We start from the raw sequence: 17,557 nt of genomic DNA on the forward strand, positions 1-17,557 counted from the left end.
CAGGTGCGCTGTCATGTCTACCATGAAGTGTAGCTTTTCCAGCCACTCTGGCTGTTCCAGCTCAGGAAAGTTGAGCCCTTTGCTGCCCAGGAAAGTTTTCACTTCTTCCAGACACGCGACAAAGCGTTTCAGCACCTCCCCTCTGGACAGCCAGCGATAAAAACACGTTGTAGCGGTGTGCTACACGCAGTCAAAGATAGCTTTATTCGAACTAAACAGCCTTGTTTTTAAGCCTCCCTCAACCCGCCCCCCCATGAGCGCGGATGCTGCAAAAGACACGTACTCACAAACCCCCGTAGGCTATCTCCCTTAGCCTGAACGCTGGCTAATTGTGAGCCGGTTCGGATGTGTCAGGAAATGGGTCGCCACAACGTCTTATTTAGATTGTACAAGATCACCATAATCTTCAAATTTAGATTTACATTTCAAAAACTAACAAACTAACATAAAATACATTTTAATTAAATACTGACCATGTAGCGGTGTGCTACACGCAGCGCTAAAATTACGACACGGAGTCGGTAACTGCAGTCGAAGGAAAAAACTTTATTCGAAATCTTCAGCCTCACTTTTAAGCCTCCCTCAACCTGCCCCCCATGGCGCAGAGGTTCCAAAGCTCTGTGCTCGCAAACCCCCGTAGGCTATCTAATTGTGAGTCGGTTCGGATGTGCCAGGAAAAGGGTCGCCACAACCAATTATTTCCCAAAGCAACAGGGAGCCGCAGCACAGACGTAAAAGAGCCACATGTGGCTCCGGAGCCGCGGGTTGCCGACCCCCACTCTACACTATCCACAGCACCACCAACTTTTGTGTCGTCTGCAAACTTGCCAACCCACCCTTCTACCTCCACATCAAGGTCGTTAATAAAAATCATGAAAAGTAGAAGTCCCAGAACCGATCCTTGTGGGACACCACTAGTCACAACCCTCCAATCGGAATGTACTCTCTCCACCACGACCCTCTGCTTTCTGCAGGCAAGCCAATTCTGAATCCACCTGCCCAAACTTCCCTGGATCCCTTGCCTTTTGACTTTCAGAATAAGCCTACTGTGTGGAACCTTATTAAATGCCTTACTAAAATCCATGTAGATCACATCCACTGCACTACCCTCATCAATATGCCTGGTCACCACCTCAAAGAACTCTTATCAGGCTTGATAGACACGATCTGCCCTTCACAAAGCCATACTGACTGTCCCTGATCAGACCATGATTCTCTAAATGCCCATGGATCCTATCTCTAGGAATCTTTTCCAACAGCTTTCTATAATTACCCGGACTATCCCTACTACTTTTTTTGAACAAGGGGTCAACATTCACCTCCTTCCAATCCTGTGGTACCATTCCCATGGACAACGAGGACATAAAGATCCTAGCCAGAGGCTCAGCAGTCTCTTCTCTCGCCTCGGAGCAGCCTGGGGAATATTCTGTCAGCCCCCGGGGACTTATCTATCCTAATGTATTTTAACAACTCCCAACACCTCCTCTCCCTTAATATCAATGTGCTTCTGAACTTCATTGATACTGTCCTCATCATCATCAAGTTCCCACTCATTGGTGAATACTGAAGAGAAGTATTCATTGAGGACCACGCTCATTTCCACAGCCTCCAGGCACATCTTCCCACCTTTATCTTTAATTGGTCCTACCTTCAATCCTTGTCATGCTTGTTCTTCACATAATTGAAGAATGCCTTGAGGTTTTCCTTTACCCTACTTGCCAAGACTTTCTTATGCCCCCTACTTGCTCTCCTCAGCCCCTTGACTTCCTTTCTTGCTACCCTATATTCCTCAATAGACCCATCTGATTCTTGCTTCCTAAACCTCATGTATGCTGCCTTCTTCCACCTGACTAGATTTTCCACTTCACTTGTGGTTCATGGTTCCTTCACCCTACCATTCTTTATCTTCCTCACCAGGACAAATTTATCCCTAATATCCTGTAAGAGATCCTTAAACATCGACCATATGTCCTTAGTACACTTCCCTACAAAATCATCATCCCAATTCACACCTACAGTTTCTAGCTTTATAGCCTCATAATTTGTCTTTCCCCACTTAAAAATTTTCCTATCCTCTGATTCTTTTGGGGTATGGGATATACTGGCTTAGGAGGCAGTGCAGAGGAGGTTCACCGGGTTGTTTCCAGAAATGAATAGGTTAGATTATGAGGAGAGATTGAGTTGCCTGGGACTATACTCTGGAATTCAGAAGAATGAGAGGTGATCTTATAGAATCATAAAAAAATTATGAAAGTGATAGATAAGATAGAGACAGGAAAATTGTTTCCACTCATAAGGTGAGGTTAGAACTAGAGGACATAGCCTCAAGATTTGGAGGTGTGGATTTAGGACAGAGTTGAGGAACTGCTTTTTCCCAGAGGGTGGTGAATCTGTGGAATTCTTTGCCCAATGAAGCAGTGGAAGCTACTTCAGTAAATATATTCTAGGCAAGGTTGGATTTTTTTTGCATAGTAGGGGAATTAAGGGTTATAGGGAAAAGGCAGGTAGGTGGAGATGACTCCATGGCCAAATCAGCCATGATCTTATTGAATGGCAGAGCAGGCTCAACAGGTTAGATGGCCTTTTCTTGCTCCTATTTCCTGTTTCTTATGTTCTTATTAATGTCAATGGTTGCACCATGGATGGCACAGGCTCTGTAACTCACCATTTTATTAGTGGGGAGAGTGCAATCACATTATTTTAGTTGAAGATGCTGATAATCCTTAATTTTTAATTTATTATATTTTGTTTAGAGACAGCATGGAACCAGGCACTTGCAGCCTACGGAGCTACACCGGTCAGCAGGCCACGTATTTAAAACTAGACCAATCACAGTACTATTTACAATGACCAATTAACCTACATAGTTCATACAGGATGGAACAAGCCCCTCTTCCACACTGACCAAGATGCCTCCTCATTCTAATTGCTTGCATTTGGCCCGTATCCCTCTGTCCATGTAGCTATCCAGATGTCTTTGAAACAAATTGTAATTGTACCTGCCTTTCCCACCTCAGGCGGCTTGTTCCATCTACCCACCTGCCTCAGATCCCTTTAAAATTTTTCCTCTTTCACTTAAAAAAATGCCTTCTAGATATGGATTCCACTATCCTGGAAAAGAGGTTGGGACTATCCATTGTTCATTATGATCTTATAAACCTCTTCAAAGATTATCTCAGAGGCTCAGTGTACTCCAGTTAGGAAAATCAAAGGTGTGAAATCTGTCAGTGTACATAAAGCCCTCCATTCCAGCAAATAATTTCTGCACCTTTTCCAATTTAATCACATCCTACCTAATAGCATAGCGAACAGAACTACACATGATTAAGTTCAGCCCAGTCAGTGCTTTGTAGAACTGTTAACAGGATATCCCAACTCCTGGACTTGTTACCTTAGCTGATGAAAGCATAGTGCACACCTTCACCACGATGTCTCCCATTTTCTCGCTTTCAATGAACTATGTACTGTACCCAGGATCAGTATTTAATTGTGCGCACCCCCCCCCCCCCCCCCCCGGCACAGCCTTTTACTTTTTATGTTTTGGCCTGTTTTAACTTCCCTAAAGGCATTACTTTTCTATGCCTGAGTTAAATCCATAAGACTTGCCCATTTTCCCAGTTGATCTAGATGTTGTAACCTTAATTGGCCATTATATACCACATTTATGTGCCATCTGCAAATTTGCTAATCATACCAAAAACATTCTCGAAATTATATATTTATGTTGAGCCTTGAAGGACCCAACGTTCATCCCTGCAGCACACCATGGATCATTGTTGTTCTCATAATTGCTTGTTTTTATATTTCCTTGTCACATGAGACTGTTCAGACCACTGAGTTTTTGCTAGTTCTCAGAGCAAGCTCCTCCATCTCGTGCCCTCACTTAATATTCCTTGTTATCTATTATCACTTGCATGCCCTTCAGTACTTCGTGCCCAACCTTCCTGCCCGGCCTTCCCCTGATTCTCAGACCAATAACTTGCATTATGGATAATTTACAGGACTGAGTTAACCTACCAAAACATCTTTTGAACTGGATGGGGGTAAGGGGGGAGCCGGAACAGGTAAGAAAAGATGTAGTTGTAGGAAGAATGCGTGAACTCTGCAAATGGCATTCTTGGTCAGAATTGAATCTCAAACTGAGGTACGGCTGCACCACTTGTGACATCATTGTGACTGCCTGGATATCGTCAAGAGAATCTCTCGTATCATCTCTCTTCTCATTTGAAAAGAATCTTCCCCTATTTCTTCCTGTTAATTGACAATTCAAAGCTAACTGCTGATAAGACTATAACACACACAAAATGCTGGTGGAACACAGCAGGCCAGGCAGCACCTATTGGGAGAAGCGCTATCGACGTCTCGACCTGAAACATCGACAGCGCTTCTTCCTATAAATGCTGCCTGGCTGCTGTGTTCCACCAGCATTTTGTGTGTGTTGTTTGAATTTCCAGCATCTGCAGATTTCCTTATGTTTGCTGATAAGACTGATATTATGAATGATTAAAAATATTGAAACCATGTGAAATCTCCTTCCCAATCTATTGCAACAATTCACTAAGTCTTTCTATTTTGATAAGTTTCAGTTGGAGACTGTTGGAATGATGGCAGCTGATTCAAAGGGAAAGAGAAGGGGTTCAAGACAACCAAAATGTGCTTTCTGTAAACTGAATAAAGAGGAACATTGTGGCCAGTTATTAGTTGCTCAAAGCCAGAAGATGGCAGCACATCACAGATGTATGGTAAGTGAAGACGCGCAACGATAGTTTCTCAATCCCAGTTGGTAGTATGGGAGCTTATTGATGGTTTTTCTATATTCAGAGTTTTCAGAAATTGCCAAACCCTAAGCACAAATTGTACCGTGCTGATTAACTTCATAAACGGTTTTATGATTGTGTACAATGAAAGGCTTTGTTCTGCATATCATACGTTCAGATCACAACAGTTTACACTGCTGACACATGACTGCAGCCAGCTTCAAGGGGAACCTGATCATTAAATTTGCTGATGATACCACAGTGGTGGGGCTCATCAGCAAAAATTATGAAACAATGTACAGGGAGGAAGTCAAACACCTAGAGAGCTGGTGCAGTGACAACAACTTGATGCTTAATGTCACCAAAACCAAGGAGATGATCGTCGGATTTTAGATGGTCTCAGCCTGAGCACACACCCCTCAGCTTCAGCGGCTCCACAGTGGAGAGAGTGGAAAACATCAAGTTCCTTGGGATGTAGATCTCGGACAACCTCACCTGGTCCAGGAACACCACTGGGATTGTGAAGTGGGCCCAGCAGAGATTGCACTTTCCGAGGAAACTTAAGCAAGTATCACTCCCCACTAACATCTTAACTACATTCTACAGAGGCGTGGTTGAAATTGTGAGAGTGTGCTGACCTTTTGCATCACAACCTGGTACTCCAGCTGCAGTGCTGCTGACAAAAAAGCCTTGCAGAGGGTGGTTAGGAAAGCAGAGAAGGTTATTGGGGTCTCCCTACCTTCTGTCCAAGACCTCCTTCAGAGTTGATGCCTCCAGAAGACACAGTACATCATTAAAGACCTCTGACATCCTCTGCATAAACTGTTCTTCTGCCATCAGGCAAATATTACAGGAGCATCAAAACAAAAAGCCACAGGGTTACTAAACAGCTTCCTCCCACAGGCAGTCAGACTGCTAAATAACTGCTCTACCTGACTGTGCTTTGGACACTTTTAACTTGCACTGGACACTTATAACTTGTTTTTAACCGACATACGGCTGTGGTGTTTTTACTATTTGTTGCGTTTGTTATGTTATGATTGCACTTGCCCCCTGGGAAACACTGTCTCATTCTGCCCTGCAGAGCTGATGTATGGTTGGAATGACAATAAAGTTTTTGAATCTTAAATCTAAAACCAGGACTCAACTCCTCCTCTTGCAACTGGATCCTTGAAATCTAGTAAATTGGATTAGACATTTGACTTCATGTGAAAAGCCAGGGTCTGTAGTGATGTTTGCCTTTGTGAATGAAGGCCTGTGACTAGTGGTGTGCTGCAGTAATCAGTGTTGGGTTTGTTGTTTTTTGTCATTGTTATCCACAGTCCGAATGGTAATGTGGTTAACTGGATCAGCAGATTTGTAGATGACACAATGATTGGGAGTTGTCAGTGAGGAAGACTATCAAAGCTTGCTGCAAGTTTGGGATCAACTGCAAAACTGGCCTGAAAAGTGGTAGATGGAATTTAATGCAGAGAAGTATGAAGTCTTGAATTTTGGAAAACAAATCAGGGTTGGACTTACCGGTTAGCAGTAGGGTGCATTAGAACAGAGGGATCTGAGTACAGATCCACAATTTCTTGCAAGTGACGTCACATGTAGATAGTATTGTAAAGAGAGCATTTTCACAGTAGATAGGGTTGTAAAGACAGCTTTTGGCACACTGACCTTTAAGTCAAAAGTATTGCTTACTGGAGATGAAATGTTATTTTGAAGATGTATAAGATGTTGGTGAGGCCTAATTTGGAGTATTGTGTGCGGTTTTGATCACCTACCTACAGGAAATATATCAATAGAATATGAAAGCAAGGACATAATGCTGAGTCTTTCTAAGACAATAGTCTGGCTGCACTTAGAGTATTGTCAATAGTTTTGAGCCCCATATCTCAGAAAACATGTGTTGTCATTGGAGAATCCAGCAGAGGATCCGGCAGGTGATTCCAGGAATGAAGAGATTAACATACAAGGAGCGTTTGGTAGCTTTGGACCTATACTGATTGGAATTTAGAAGAATGGGGGCGGGGGGGGTGTGGTTGGAATCTCATTGCAACCTACTGAATGTTGAAAGGACTAGATGGGGTGGATATGGAGGATGTTTCCAAATGTGGGGGTATCCAGAACTAGAGAGCACAGCCAGCCTCAAGATTGAGGAGTGACCTAGAAGAAAGGTAAGGAGGAATTCTTTTAGCCAGGGAGTAGAGAATCTGTAGAATGCTCTGCCACAGACTGTGGTGGAGGCCAAGTCCATGGGGATATTTAGGGTGGAAGTTGATTGTTTCCTGATCGATCAGGGCATCAAAGGATATGGCAAGAAGCCATGTGTATGGGGTAGAGTGGTATCCAGGATCAACCATGATGGAATGGCAGAGCAGACTCAATGGGCTGAATGGCCTAATTCTGCTCCTCATTTTTGTGGTCTAATTAGGTTGAAAGAGTACAGAGAAAATTTATAAGGATTTGATAGAGTTGTACGTATTTATGACGGGTATAGATAGGGTAAATGCAACCAGGTTTTTTCCGTTGAGGTTGGGTGAGACTGGAACGAGAGGTCATGGGTGAAGGGTGAAATGTGAACTGTTTAACTCAGAAGGGGTGAAAGTGTGGAACAAGCTGCCAGTGGAAGTATGAGTTTTGAGAAATTTGGATATGTACATGGATTAGAGTGGTGTGAAGGACTCTGGTCTGGGTGTAGGTCGATGGAACTAGGCAGATTACGAGTTTGACATGAACGAGATGGGGCAAAAGGTCTGTTACTGTCTTCTCATGTCCTATGACTATAAGTCAAAGCTCCTTAAGAAAGTAATGATGCTGGTGTGCCTTCTTAGTGCTTGTATCTGTTCTGGACCCAGGATAAGTCATTGGATATGTTAAACACAAGAGAGTCTGCAGATGCATTAGATATATTAATGTTGAGAAATTTAAAGCTGCTGATTTTCCAAGTGACTCTCACTTGGTCTGCTTCCTTCTGATGCCTCGTTTGCTTTGTAGAACACCTTTCATGCTGAAACGTATCTCAGCCTTAACTTTAAATCCACAAAGCTTTTGGGTGGGGACTGTTAATTAATTAATCTAATGCAGTACAAACTATGCGCTCCCTTAGGAAAGATTGTGAAAATGCAAAATAGTCCATTTATAATTCAGTTAGATCAAATCTTTTTAAATGCTTTAATGTTTGTTATTGTTAATGTCAATTTAACTTTTTAAATTTGTTGATAGTTTCAGTTCAGCACTGGAGCACTCCAGTGATAAAAGCTGTTTTGGGTGTGTAGTTAGTTGACAATTAACAATATGGGAAGCTTGATATGACTGGGCCATGCTGATCTTCTAGGAACATAGCTTCCATTTGGAAGAATGTTCCTGGGCTATGGAGTGTCTGAGAGTTGTGCACCATGGAAACTGTCCCTTTGACCCAATTTGTCTGTGCTGCTGTGATGACTAGTGCTCATCCCATTTGCCTGCATTTTGTCTATAATCTCTCTAAACCTGCCCTATCCATGTACTCATCTACATTGTATAATTGTACCTGTCTTTACCACATCCTCTAGCAACTTGTTGAATATGCCTACACTCTTTGTCCAGAAATCTGTCTGATAGATCACCTCTAAACCTGGTCCCAACCTTAAGCATATGAATTTTAGTTTAAGACTCCCCTACCTTGAAAAAAAGTGGCTATGTACCTCTATGAATACTATAAACCTACGAAAAGTTATCCCTCAAACTTCGGGGGGAAAAAAAGTCCTATGCTAACCAACCTCTCCTTGTAACTCAAGTCCTCTAGTCCAGACAACATTCCTGTGAATCTTTTTTACACCATATCTAGCTTAATTATATCTTTCCTATAATACAGCACCCAGAACTGTACACAGTCCTCCAAATGAGGCCTAACTAACAATTTGTAGCACTGTGCCTTGATTTCTTAACCCTTGTACTCATTTCTTCTGCAGGTGAAGGCAAGCTTGCCTTCAGCATTGAATTAAATTCCATCTGTGTTTCCCAGTTGATTGAAATCCTGTTGTAATTTTAGGCAACCTTTGTCACTGTCCACTATACCAGCCAGTCTGGTGTCATCTGCAAACTTCTTAACCATTGAAACTTATAGTCTTTTCACAATAATTATACACGTTGAACAATATTGGACCCACCACTGATCCTTGCAGCACACTATCTGGTAAGATAGTGACACATTCAAATGCAGCAGCCTCTCGGGGGCCAACCAAAAGTGCATTTTTCTTTTTAAAAATGTTATGTTTATGATCGTAAGACTATACTGTACTCCAAGAACAAAGGGTACAGTGAGTCTACCACATCAGAGATGTGTTCTTTGTTCAGAGCCTCTGGTCGAGGTGTTGAAGGAAACACTGGCCGAGGGAAGGACAAGCCAGCGCTCAGCCAGGAGAAGGTTCAGAGGAGCCAGCCTGGGTGCAAACCGTGCTGCTGCCTACTCGAAGAGACCAAAGTTGGTGTGTGAAAGCAACGTGTAGTGTAACTGTGAGTTACACTCGGATGTTTCTCTTGCGATCACAAGACCCTGATGAACATCGCTAATGTGAAATGCCGCAAGTCTGTTTCCCTTGTTTGGTTGTGAGACAGGTGAAGAGGCAGCAATGTGGCCTCAGTTGTAGCATGATAAGGCCACAAATGGGCTTGTTTGCTACTGCAGTCCAGGTGAGACTACTCTGGAATCGTTGTAGTATGGAGTCTGTGCTCGGTTCAGAGCTGGCCTCTCCCTTTGGTGCTGTCCTCCAGTGTTCGAACGGCGGAATGACAGGCTGAATTGCTGGGAGCTGTACCATTATTTTGCATGTCACTCAAGGATTTGCACTATTTAAGTGACTCCTTGCATAATGGTGTGTGTGTGTTTTTCTCTTTCGCTATTTTGAATGTTTGTTATGCACCTGGGCCCCAGAAGAACATTGTCTCATTCAACTGTATCAGTGTATGGTCTGAATGATAATTAAACTTGATCTGATTATTGGTCAGATGTCTGAATCTGAAATGTAAATCTGCTTCAAGTTTGTACCTTGTAGTATTTCATTTCTGTGTCCATTTTGCTTTCTCATCCTGAATACGATGTAATCCAGTGTTCTGGACCAGCCTACCATGCAGGACCTTGTCAAAGGCCTTGCTAAAGTCCATGGACGCATTATCAATTGCTCAGCCTTCATCAATCCTTTCTATCTCCTCTTGAAAATAAAATCAAATTTGTGTGAAATTATTTCCCACGCATAAAGCTATACCAACCATCCCTAATCTTTGGATTTCCATATACAGATTAATCCTGTTTGTTAGAATTCCTCCCAGTAACTTTCCTACTACTGATGTTAGGCTCATGAGCCTGTACTTCCTTGTCTTCATCAGCCCTCCTTAAATAAAGAGGCACAGACAATAGTGGACAGCACAGCCAGAGACCATTTCCCAGGCTAATACAAAGAGGTATAATTTCAAGGTATTTGGAGGAAAATATAGGGGAAGGTGTCAGAGGTAGATCTTTTTTACAGTTATGTGGGTGGGTAGGTGCATGGAACATGTTGCTGAAGTGGTTGTAGAAGCAGGTACATTATGGACATTTGTGAGACTCTTAGATAAGCACTGCTGCTGCTATCCCTATCCAAGGCAATGGTAAAGATCAGAACGTTGTGGTCACTGTCTTCAAAATGCTCACCCACCTGGAGATCTGTCACCTGATCAGATTCCTTAGTACCAGATCCAGTATGGCCTCTCCTCTAGTAGGCCTGTTTACAATAACAGAATTTAAATGACTCTTGGACAGTTATGTAAATAGGGAAGGTTGGAGAGATGTGTCCCAAATATCCATCTTGGTTGCCATGGACAAATTGGGATGAAGGGCCTATTGCCATGCTGTATTGCTGAGTCTATCTGCTCCATTCCCTACTCCTGCTTGCTTTGATTTCTCACACTATGGTCTGGATACCAAATAAATGTGTGTAGCTTTTGTTAAACTTTGTAATTTAAGTAATTATGCAATATGATAGCATATTTGTGTGAAAGTTGTTGTACAGCAAGCTGATCCTGCATTTTCTTTCTATTAGTTATTTTCATCTGCACTGGTGACTACACATTCTGAGAATGAGACTCTTGGAGGCTTCTTGCTTGATGATATTAAGAAGGAAATAAAAAGAGGCAATAAACTGGTATGTGTAGTAAATATTGTCTTGCATGCAACCTCTCCAGAAATTTGATTGGGTTAACTGTGAATTAAATAGAGAAGCAGTAAAATTGCTACCTGTTGAACATCTCTAATTGCACTGTTCCAGTTTCTAATAGAGAAAACCACCTTATGGTCAATTGTACCATTCTGATTAAAACATAAATTATTGCCAACAATTAACAAATCAGGAAACATCTGAGGAAAGAGTTAATAGTTCAGGTTCAAGATCCTTCATCAAAGCGGATCTGACAACAAGACTCAGACCAGAAAAATTAACTCTTTCTCATTCCACAGTTACTGCGTGATCTGCTAAGTGTTTATAGCATTTTATTTAAAAAAAATTTTCTCCCCACTATCCTGAAGAACTTGCATTTCAGTTCTACTCCTTAATGTGATTGTTGATTATCCCAGTACATTCATTTTGCAAACACGAGGAAATCTGCAGATGCTGGAATTTCAAACAACAACACACACAAAATGCTGGTAGAACACAACAGGTCAGGCAGCATCGATAGGGAGAAGCGCTGTTGACGTTTCGGGCCGAGACCCTTCTTTTGCTTTGGTTTGCTTCAGCTCTTGTAGATCAGCAAGGTTTTGACAACTTGTCTCTGCTTTTCCCTACAGATGCTGCCAAATTTGCTAAGTATTACTAAAAATTGCTTTATTCTTTGATACACAGAATAGTGATTGTTCTGTCCATACTATTTACCAACAGGGACATATAAGCTTGCAACCCTAACCCACATCAGGGATCAGGATTAGCAACAGAATTAGAAGCTACAGTTGTGCAGAAGATAAAATGGTCTAATTGGCTTAATAGCCTTTTCCCAGATAAACTTTTATGTTATCCCTACTTTTCTGACATGGATGAGGAGGTTATTTAATTGAACCACTTATGTCATCAAGTGACGTTTTCTGTGATCTAACCACAGAACCATCTGGCCCGTTGACCCTGTGCCATTCAGCCAGATCATGGCTGATCCGGCCATGGAGTCAGCTCCATCTACCTGCCTTTTCCCTTTAACCCTTAATTCCAGTGCTATGCAAAAATATATTAACTGTGTCTTAAATACAGTGGTGCTGGAAAGTTTGTGAACCCCATAAAATTTTCTCTATTTCTGCATAAAATGACTAAAAATGTGATCAGATCTTCGCCAAAGTTCTAAAGCTAGATAGAGAGATCCCAATTCAATAAATAACACAAAAACATCATAGGTTCAATTATTTATTAAGAAAAATAATCAAATATTAACATGTCTTTGTTGGGAGAAGTAGATGAACCTTTGGGGTAACACCTTCTATAAAAGCTATTTGGAGTCAGGTGTTCCAATCGATGAGATTGGAAGTGTGGGTTGCAGAGGTGTCCTGCTTATTTAAAAAAAAGACACACAAAGTCAGGTTACTGACAGACCCTGCTCTTATCAAAAGATTGAGGCATGACTCCGCAAGCGCATGTACATCAGTGAGTTAGACCGATGGGAAGGATGTAAAAGAAGACAGCTTTATAGAGTGGGCGTCAGAGTAGAGGGTGACAGAATAGGAGAGCTTTGGTTCACTCAGGGCTTCAGCGATACTGGTTTGTGGTGAGGTAAGTTACTTGTGAGGAATAGAAGGTATGTCTGTGGGGCTTGTGTTCTGTACTGGGCGTCAGATGTGGGATGTCTGGGAGACATCCAACCTCCCAGATGGCCACATCTGCACCGGGTGTGTTGAGCTGCAGCTTGATGACCTTCGTCTGGTCTGGGAGAGTGAGGAGGTGATAGGGAGGAGCTATAGGCAATAGCACACTGGAGCCTTGGGAGACAGATAAGTGGGTAACATTTAGGAGAGGGAAGGACAAGAGTCAGATACTAGAGAGTACCCCTGTGGCTGTTCCCCTTAACAGTAAGTACTCCTGTTTGAGTACAGTTGGGGGGGGGGGGTGTAATAGCCTATCTGGGGTAAACAACAGTGGCTGTGCCTCTAGCACAGAGTCCGGCCCTGTGGCACAGAAGGGTAGGAAAAGGAAGAGAATGGCAGAAGTGAAAGGATACTCTATAGTTAGGGGGTCAGACAGGCGATTCTGTGGACACAGGAAAGAAACATGGATGGTAGTTTGCCATTCCAGGTGCCAGGGTCTGGGATGTCTCTGATTGCGTCCACGATATCCTGAAGTAAACAGCCAGAGGTCTTGGTATTTATTGGTATCAACGACATAGGTAGGAAAAGGGAAGAGGTCCTGAAAACAGACTACAGGAAGTTAGGAAAGAAGTTGAGAAGCAGGACTTCAAAGTAGTAATCTGGGGATTACCGCTGTGCCATGTGACAGTGAGTATAGGATCAGAGTGAGGTGGAGGTTAAATGCATGGTTGAGGGATTGGATTTCTGAATCATTGGGACCTCTTTTGGGGCAGGAGTGACCTATACTAAAAAACCGAGTTGTGCTTGAATCCCAGGGGGACCAATGTCCTGACGGGTAGGTTTGCTAAGGCTATTGGGGAGAGTTTAAACTAGAATTGCTGGTGTGTGGGAGCCAAACTGAAGAGACAGAGGAAGAGGCGGTTGGCTCACAAATAGAGAAAGCTTGGAGACAGTGCAAGAGGGAGGATAGGCAGGTGATAGACAAGGGATGGACTCAGACCGGTGGTTTGAGATGTGTTTCTTTTAATGCAAGGAGTATTATGAACAAAGTGGATGAGCTTAGAGTGTAGAGTACTTGGAGCTATGATGTTGTGGCCATTACAGAATTTAGATGGCTGAAGGGCAGAAATGATTAGTTTGAGTGCCAGGCTTTAGATGTTTCAGAAAGGACAGGGAGGGAAGCAAAAGAGGTGGGAGTGTGGCACTGTTGATCAGCCACTATCATGGCTGCAGAAAAGAAGGAAGTCATGGAAGGATTGTCTACTGAGTATCTGAGTGGAAGTTAGGAACAGGAAGGGGTCAATAACTTTACTGGGTGTTTTTTATAGACTACTCAATAGTAACAAGGACATCGAGGAGCAGATAAGGAGACAGATTCTGGAATATAAGGTTGTTGTGGTGGGAGATTTTAATTTCCCAAATATTGTTGGCATGTTCCTAGAGTGAGGGGTTTAGATGGGGTGGAGTTTGTTAGGTGTGTTCTGGAAGGTTTCTTGACACAATATGTAGATAAGCTGACAAAAGGAGAGGCTGTACTTGATCGGTATTGGGAAATGAACCTGGTCAGGTGTCAGGTATCTCATTGGGAGAGCGTTTTGGAGACTTATCATAGTTCTATCTCCTTTGCCATAACATTGGAGAGGGTTAGGAACAGTCAAGTTAGGAATGTGTTTAATTGGAGTAAGGGGAAATATGAGGCTATCAGCATGAACTGGGGAACATAAATTGGGAACAGATGTTTTCAGGGACACATACAGCAGAAATGTGGCAAACGTTCAGGGGATATTTGCGTGACGTTCTGCATAGGTCTGTTCCAATGAGACAGGGAAAGGATGGTAGGGTACAAGAACTGTGGTGTACAAAGGTTGTTGAAAATCTCGTCAAAAAGAAAAGCTTACAAAAAGTTCAAAAAACTAGATAATGATAGAGATCTAGAAAATTACAAGGCTAGTAGATAGGTGCTTAAGAATGAAATTAGGAGAGCTGCAAGGGGCCATGAGAAGGCCTTTGCAAGCAAGCTTAAGGAAAACCCCGAGGTATTTTACAAGTATGACGAGCAAGAGAATAAAATGTGGAGAATAGGACCAATCAAGTGTGACAATGGAAAAGTGCCTATGGAACTGGAGGAGATAGAGGTACTTAATGAATACTTTGCTTCAGTATTCACTTCAGAAAAGGGCCTTGGGGAACAGTACCCTAGCAGAGAAGACAGTGGAACAACAATGGCAGGTATTTCTGGGAATAATGCAGAAGGTGCAGGATCGGTTCATTCCAAATAGGAAGAAAGATCCTAAGGGGAGTAAGGGGCGGCCGTGGCTGACGAGGGAAGTAAAGGACGATATAAAAATAAAAGAGAAGAAGTATAACATAGCAAAGATGAGCGGGAAGCCGGAGGACTGAGAGGCATGATTTGTGAACATTTGGTGAGGCATAATATGATTAAGAATAGTCAGCATGGCTTTGTCAAAGGCAGGTCGTGCCTTACAAGCCTGTGAATTTTTTGAGGATGTGACTAAACTCATTGATGAAGGTAGTGCCGTTGATTTGGTGTATATGGATTTCAGCAAGGCATTTGATAACGTACCCCATGCAAGACTTATTGAGAAAGTAAGGAAGCATGGGATCCAAGGGGACCTTGCTTTGTGGATCCAGAATTGGCTTGCCCACAGAAGACAAAGTGTGTTTGTAAGGAGGTGATATTCTGCATGGTGGTTGGTTACCAGTGGTGTGCCTCAGGGATCTGTTCTGGGACCCCTTCTCTTCGTGATTTTTTATAAATGACCTGGATGAGGAAGTGGAGGGATGGTTTCGTAAGTTTGCTGATGACACAAAGGTTGGAGGCATTGTGGATAGTGTGGAGGGCTGTCAGAGGTTTAAACAGGACATTGATAGGATGCAAAACTGGGCTGACAAGTGGCAGATAAAGTTCAACCCGGATAAGCGTGAGGTGGTTCATTTTTGGTCAAATATGGCAGAATATAGTATTAATGGTGACTAGGCAGTGTGGAGGATCAGAAGGATCTTGGGGTCTGAGTCCATAGGACTCTCTAAGCAGCTATGCAGGTTGACTTCATCAACCATGGCCTTCATCAACCGTGGGTTCTGAGTTCCGAGAGGTAATGTTACAGCTTTACAGGACCCTGGTCAGACCCCACTTGGAGTCCTGTTCTCAGTTCCAGTTACCTCACCACAGGAAGGATGTGGGTGCAGAGGAGGTTTACAAGGACATTGAAAGGATGTCTTCCCATTATCGGACCAACTGGGAAAACAAGCTGTGCCTCTTTTATTCCCTTTTGCATTAGGAATTTGATGCAGTTGCACTGACACACTGGCTATGCTGTTTCACTCTTGTCGTTCTTGTCACAGAGCTGCTCTTGTTGTCACCGCCCAGGAGCAACAATTGGATGTGATGTAAAAACTTGTCGTCGAACTTACCATTACTATTGTGCAAAACTTGACAAAGCTCAAATAAAGGAAGATCCATCTCAGGGGATATATTTGTAAGTATAATACAATATTCTTACACTTTGGTATGGCTGTTATGCTTGTATAACTGTTTCATGAAGTGCATAACATTGACCTGCACTTGTTAAATCCATTTCTCAACAGGATTCTCTGTCAAAAACACAAAGAAGGTGCAGAGGATTCGAGTGAGGGTAAGCGACATGGCAATATTTGGTACAATAAGTTATTTGCTAGCTTTTCCTTTTTCTACAATAGTATTTTCTGTATGGGATCACTATTGTGCTAACTGGTTGGGCTTACAGTATTACCTACACCTATTTCGTGCTGGACTGCATTTAGAACAACAGACTAAGTACACACAAGCTATTGTAGTAGTACAGGATCTGGTTTTTATTGAGGTGGCATGCTCATGATACCCCATGTATTATATAGTTAGGAATGAAACAACCCACGAGGGTTTTAATATAAGAGTAAAGGTGTCTGGTTAGACCAGCAGGAATATTGTATAGGATCTGCTTGTGTGGAGGGAGTGCAGTTTATGGAAATAGCCCTCCTTTCCCATCCCATCCTTGAACAGCTGCAATTACAATGTCCACATTTGGACAGGTATCTAGCAATTTACTCCCTTAACAGCTTGGGATGCATTGCATCCGGTCCAGAGCAACGCACTAAGTGCTGAATATCAGTGGCCAGGCAGTATCTATGGAGATCAGAGGACAGTCCACTTTCTGTGTTGAGGTTCTTCACCTGAATTGGAAGATCGAGGTGAGAGAACAGTGTAAAAAGTTGGAGGGAAGGGGTAGAGCAAGATTTAGCAGGTGACAGGTCGGATTCAAGTAAGAAATTGAGTGGGGGGGGGGGGGTTGTTGATAGGTAAATGAGAGAAGGGAGTATCGGTGTGTATGCCAAAAGCCGGGAGGTGATTGCTGGAATTGACAAAGCAAGTTGGATAACTCAGCTTTAGTACCACTAGGCTGGAGGATGAAGTGCTGTTCTGCTTAGTTGTAGAGGAGGCTGAGGACAGACACGTCAGTGTGGGAATGCCACAATCTGGGTGGCCATGGCAAATGGAATGAAAGTGCTCAGTAAAGCAGTTGCCCGGTTTGTTTCTTGTCTCACCTCTGTAATAGGAGTCACAATGGGAGTACCGATGCAAGAAATAATGTGGGGAATTTTGCATGTGAAAGTCTGCCTTGTGTGGAAGGGCTGTTAAGGCCATGCAGGACTTTGTTAAAGGCCTTGCTGAAGTCTATGTAGATAACATCCACCATTATTTCTTTCATGAACCTTGATAATCTCCTCGTAAGATTGGTTAGATGTGACCAGCCACACACACAGCCATGTTGACAATCCATAATAAGGTCCTATCTTCCAAATACTTAAATATCCAGTCCTTTAGAATATCCTCTAGTAATTTACTCTCAACTGACGTCAGGATCACCATCCGAGTTTTACAGTTTATAGTTGCAGACTTCCTTGAACAACGGGAAAACATTACCTATTGTCCAATCCTCTGGCACCTCAACCCATGCCTAAGAATGTTTTAAGT

General features: G+C 42.8%; 1 protein-coding gene across 7 annotated transcripts in view; it reads left to right on the forward strand.

The window, feature by feature from the left end:
* The window catches only part of phf6 (PHD finger protein 6), a 119,203-nt gene that overhangs the window by 45,088 nt on the left and 56,558 nt on the right, over nt 1-17,557 (forward strand). For 5 of the 7 annotated variants that reach the window (XM_059976643.1, XM_059976642.1, XM_059976647.1 and 2 more), the window contains exons 3-6: nt 4,581-4,742; nt 10,805-10,906; nt 15,910-16,043; nt 16,153-16,199. In XM_059976643.1, the coding sequence (XP_059832626.1) occupies nt 4,602-4,742; nt 10,805-10,906; nt 15,910-16,043; nt 16,153-16,199 (424 nt within the window). In that variant the 5' untranslated portion in view covers nt 4,581-4,601. The remainder of the gene's footprint in view (nt 1-4,580; nt 4,743-10,804; nt 10,907-15,909; nt 16,044-16,152; nt 16,200-17,557) is intronic. The other 2 variants (XM_059976645.1, XM_059976646.1) reach the window with 1 other exon arrangement.

The sequence above is a fragment of the Hypanus sabinus genome, chromosome 8, assembly GCF_030144855.1.
Source record: "Hypanus sabinus isolate sHypSab1 chromosome 8, sHypSab1.hap1, whole genome shotgun sequence".
Classification (NCBI taxonomy): Eukaryota; Metazoa; Chordata; class Chondrichthyes; order Myliobatiformes; family Dasyatidae; genus Hypanus; species Hypanus sabinus.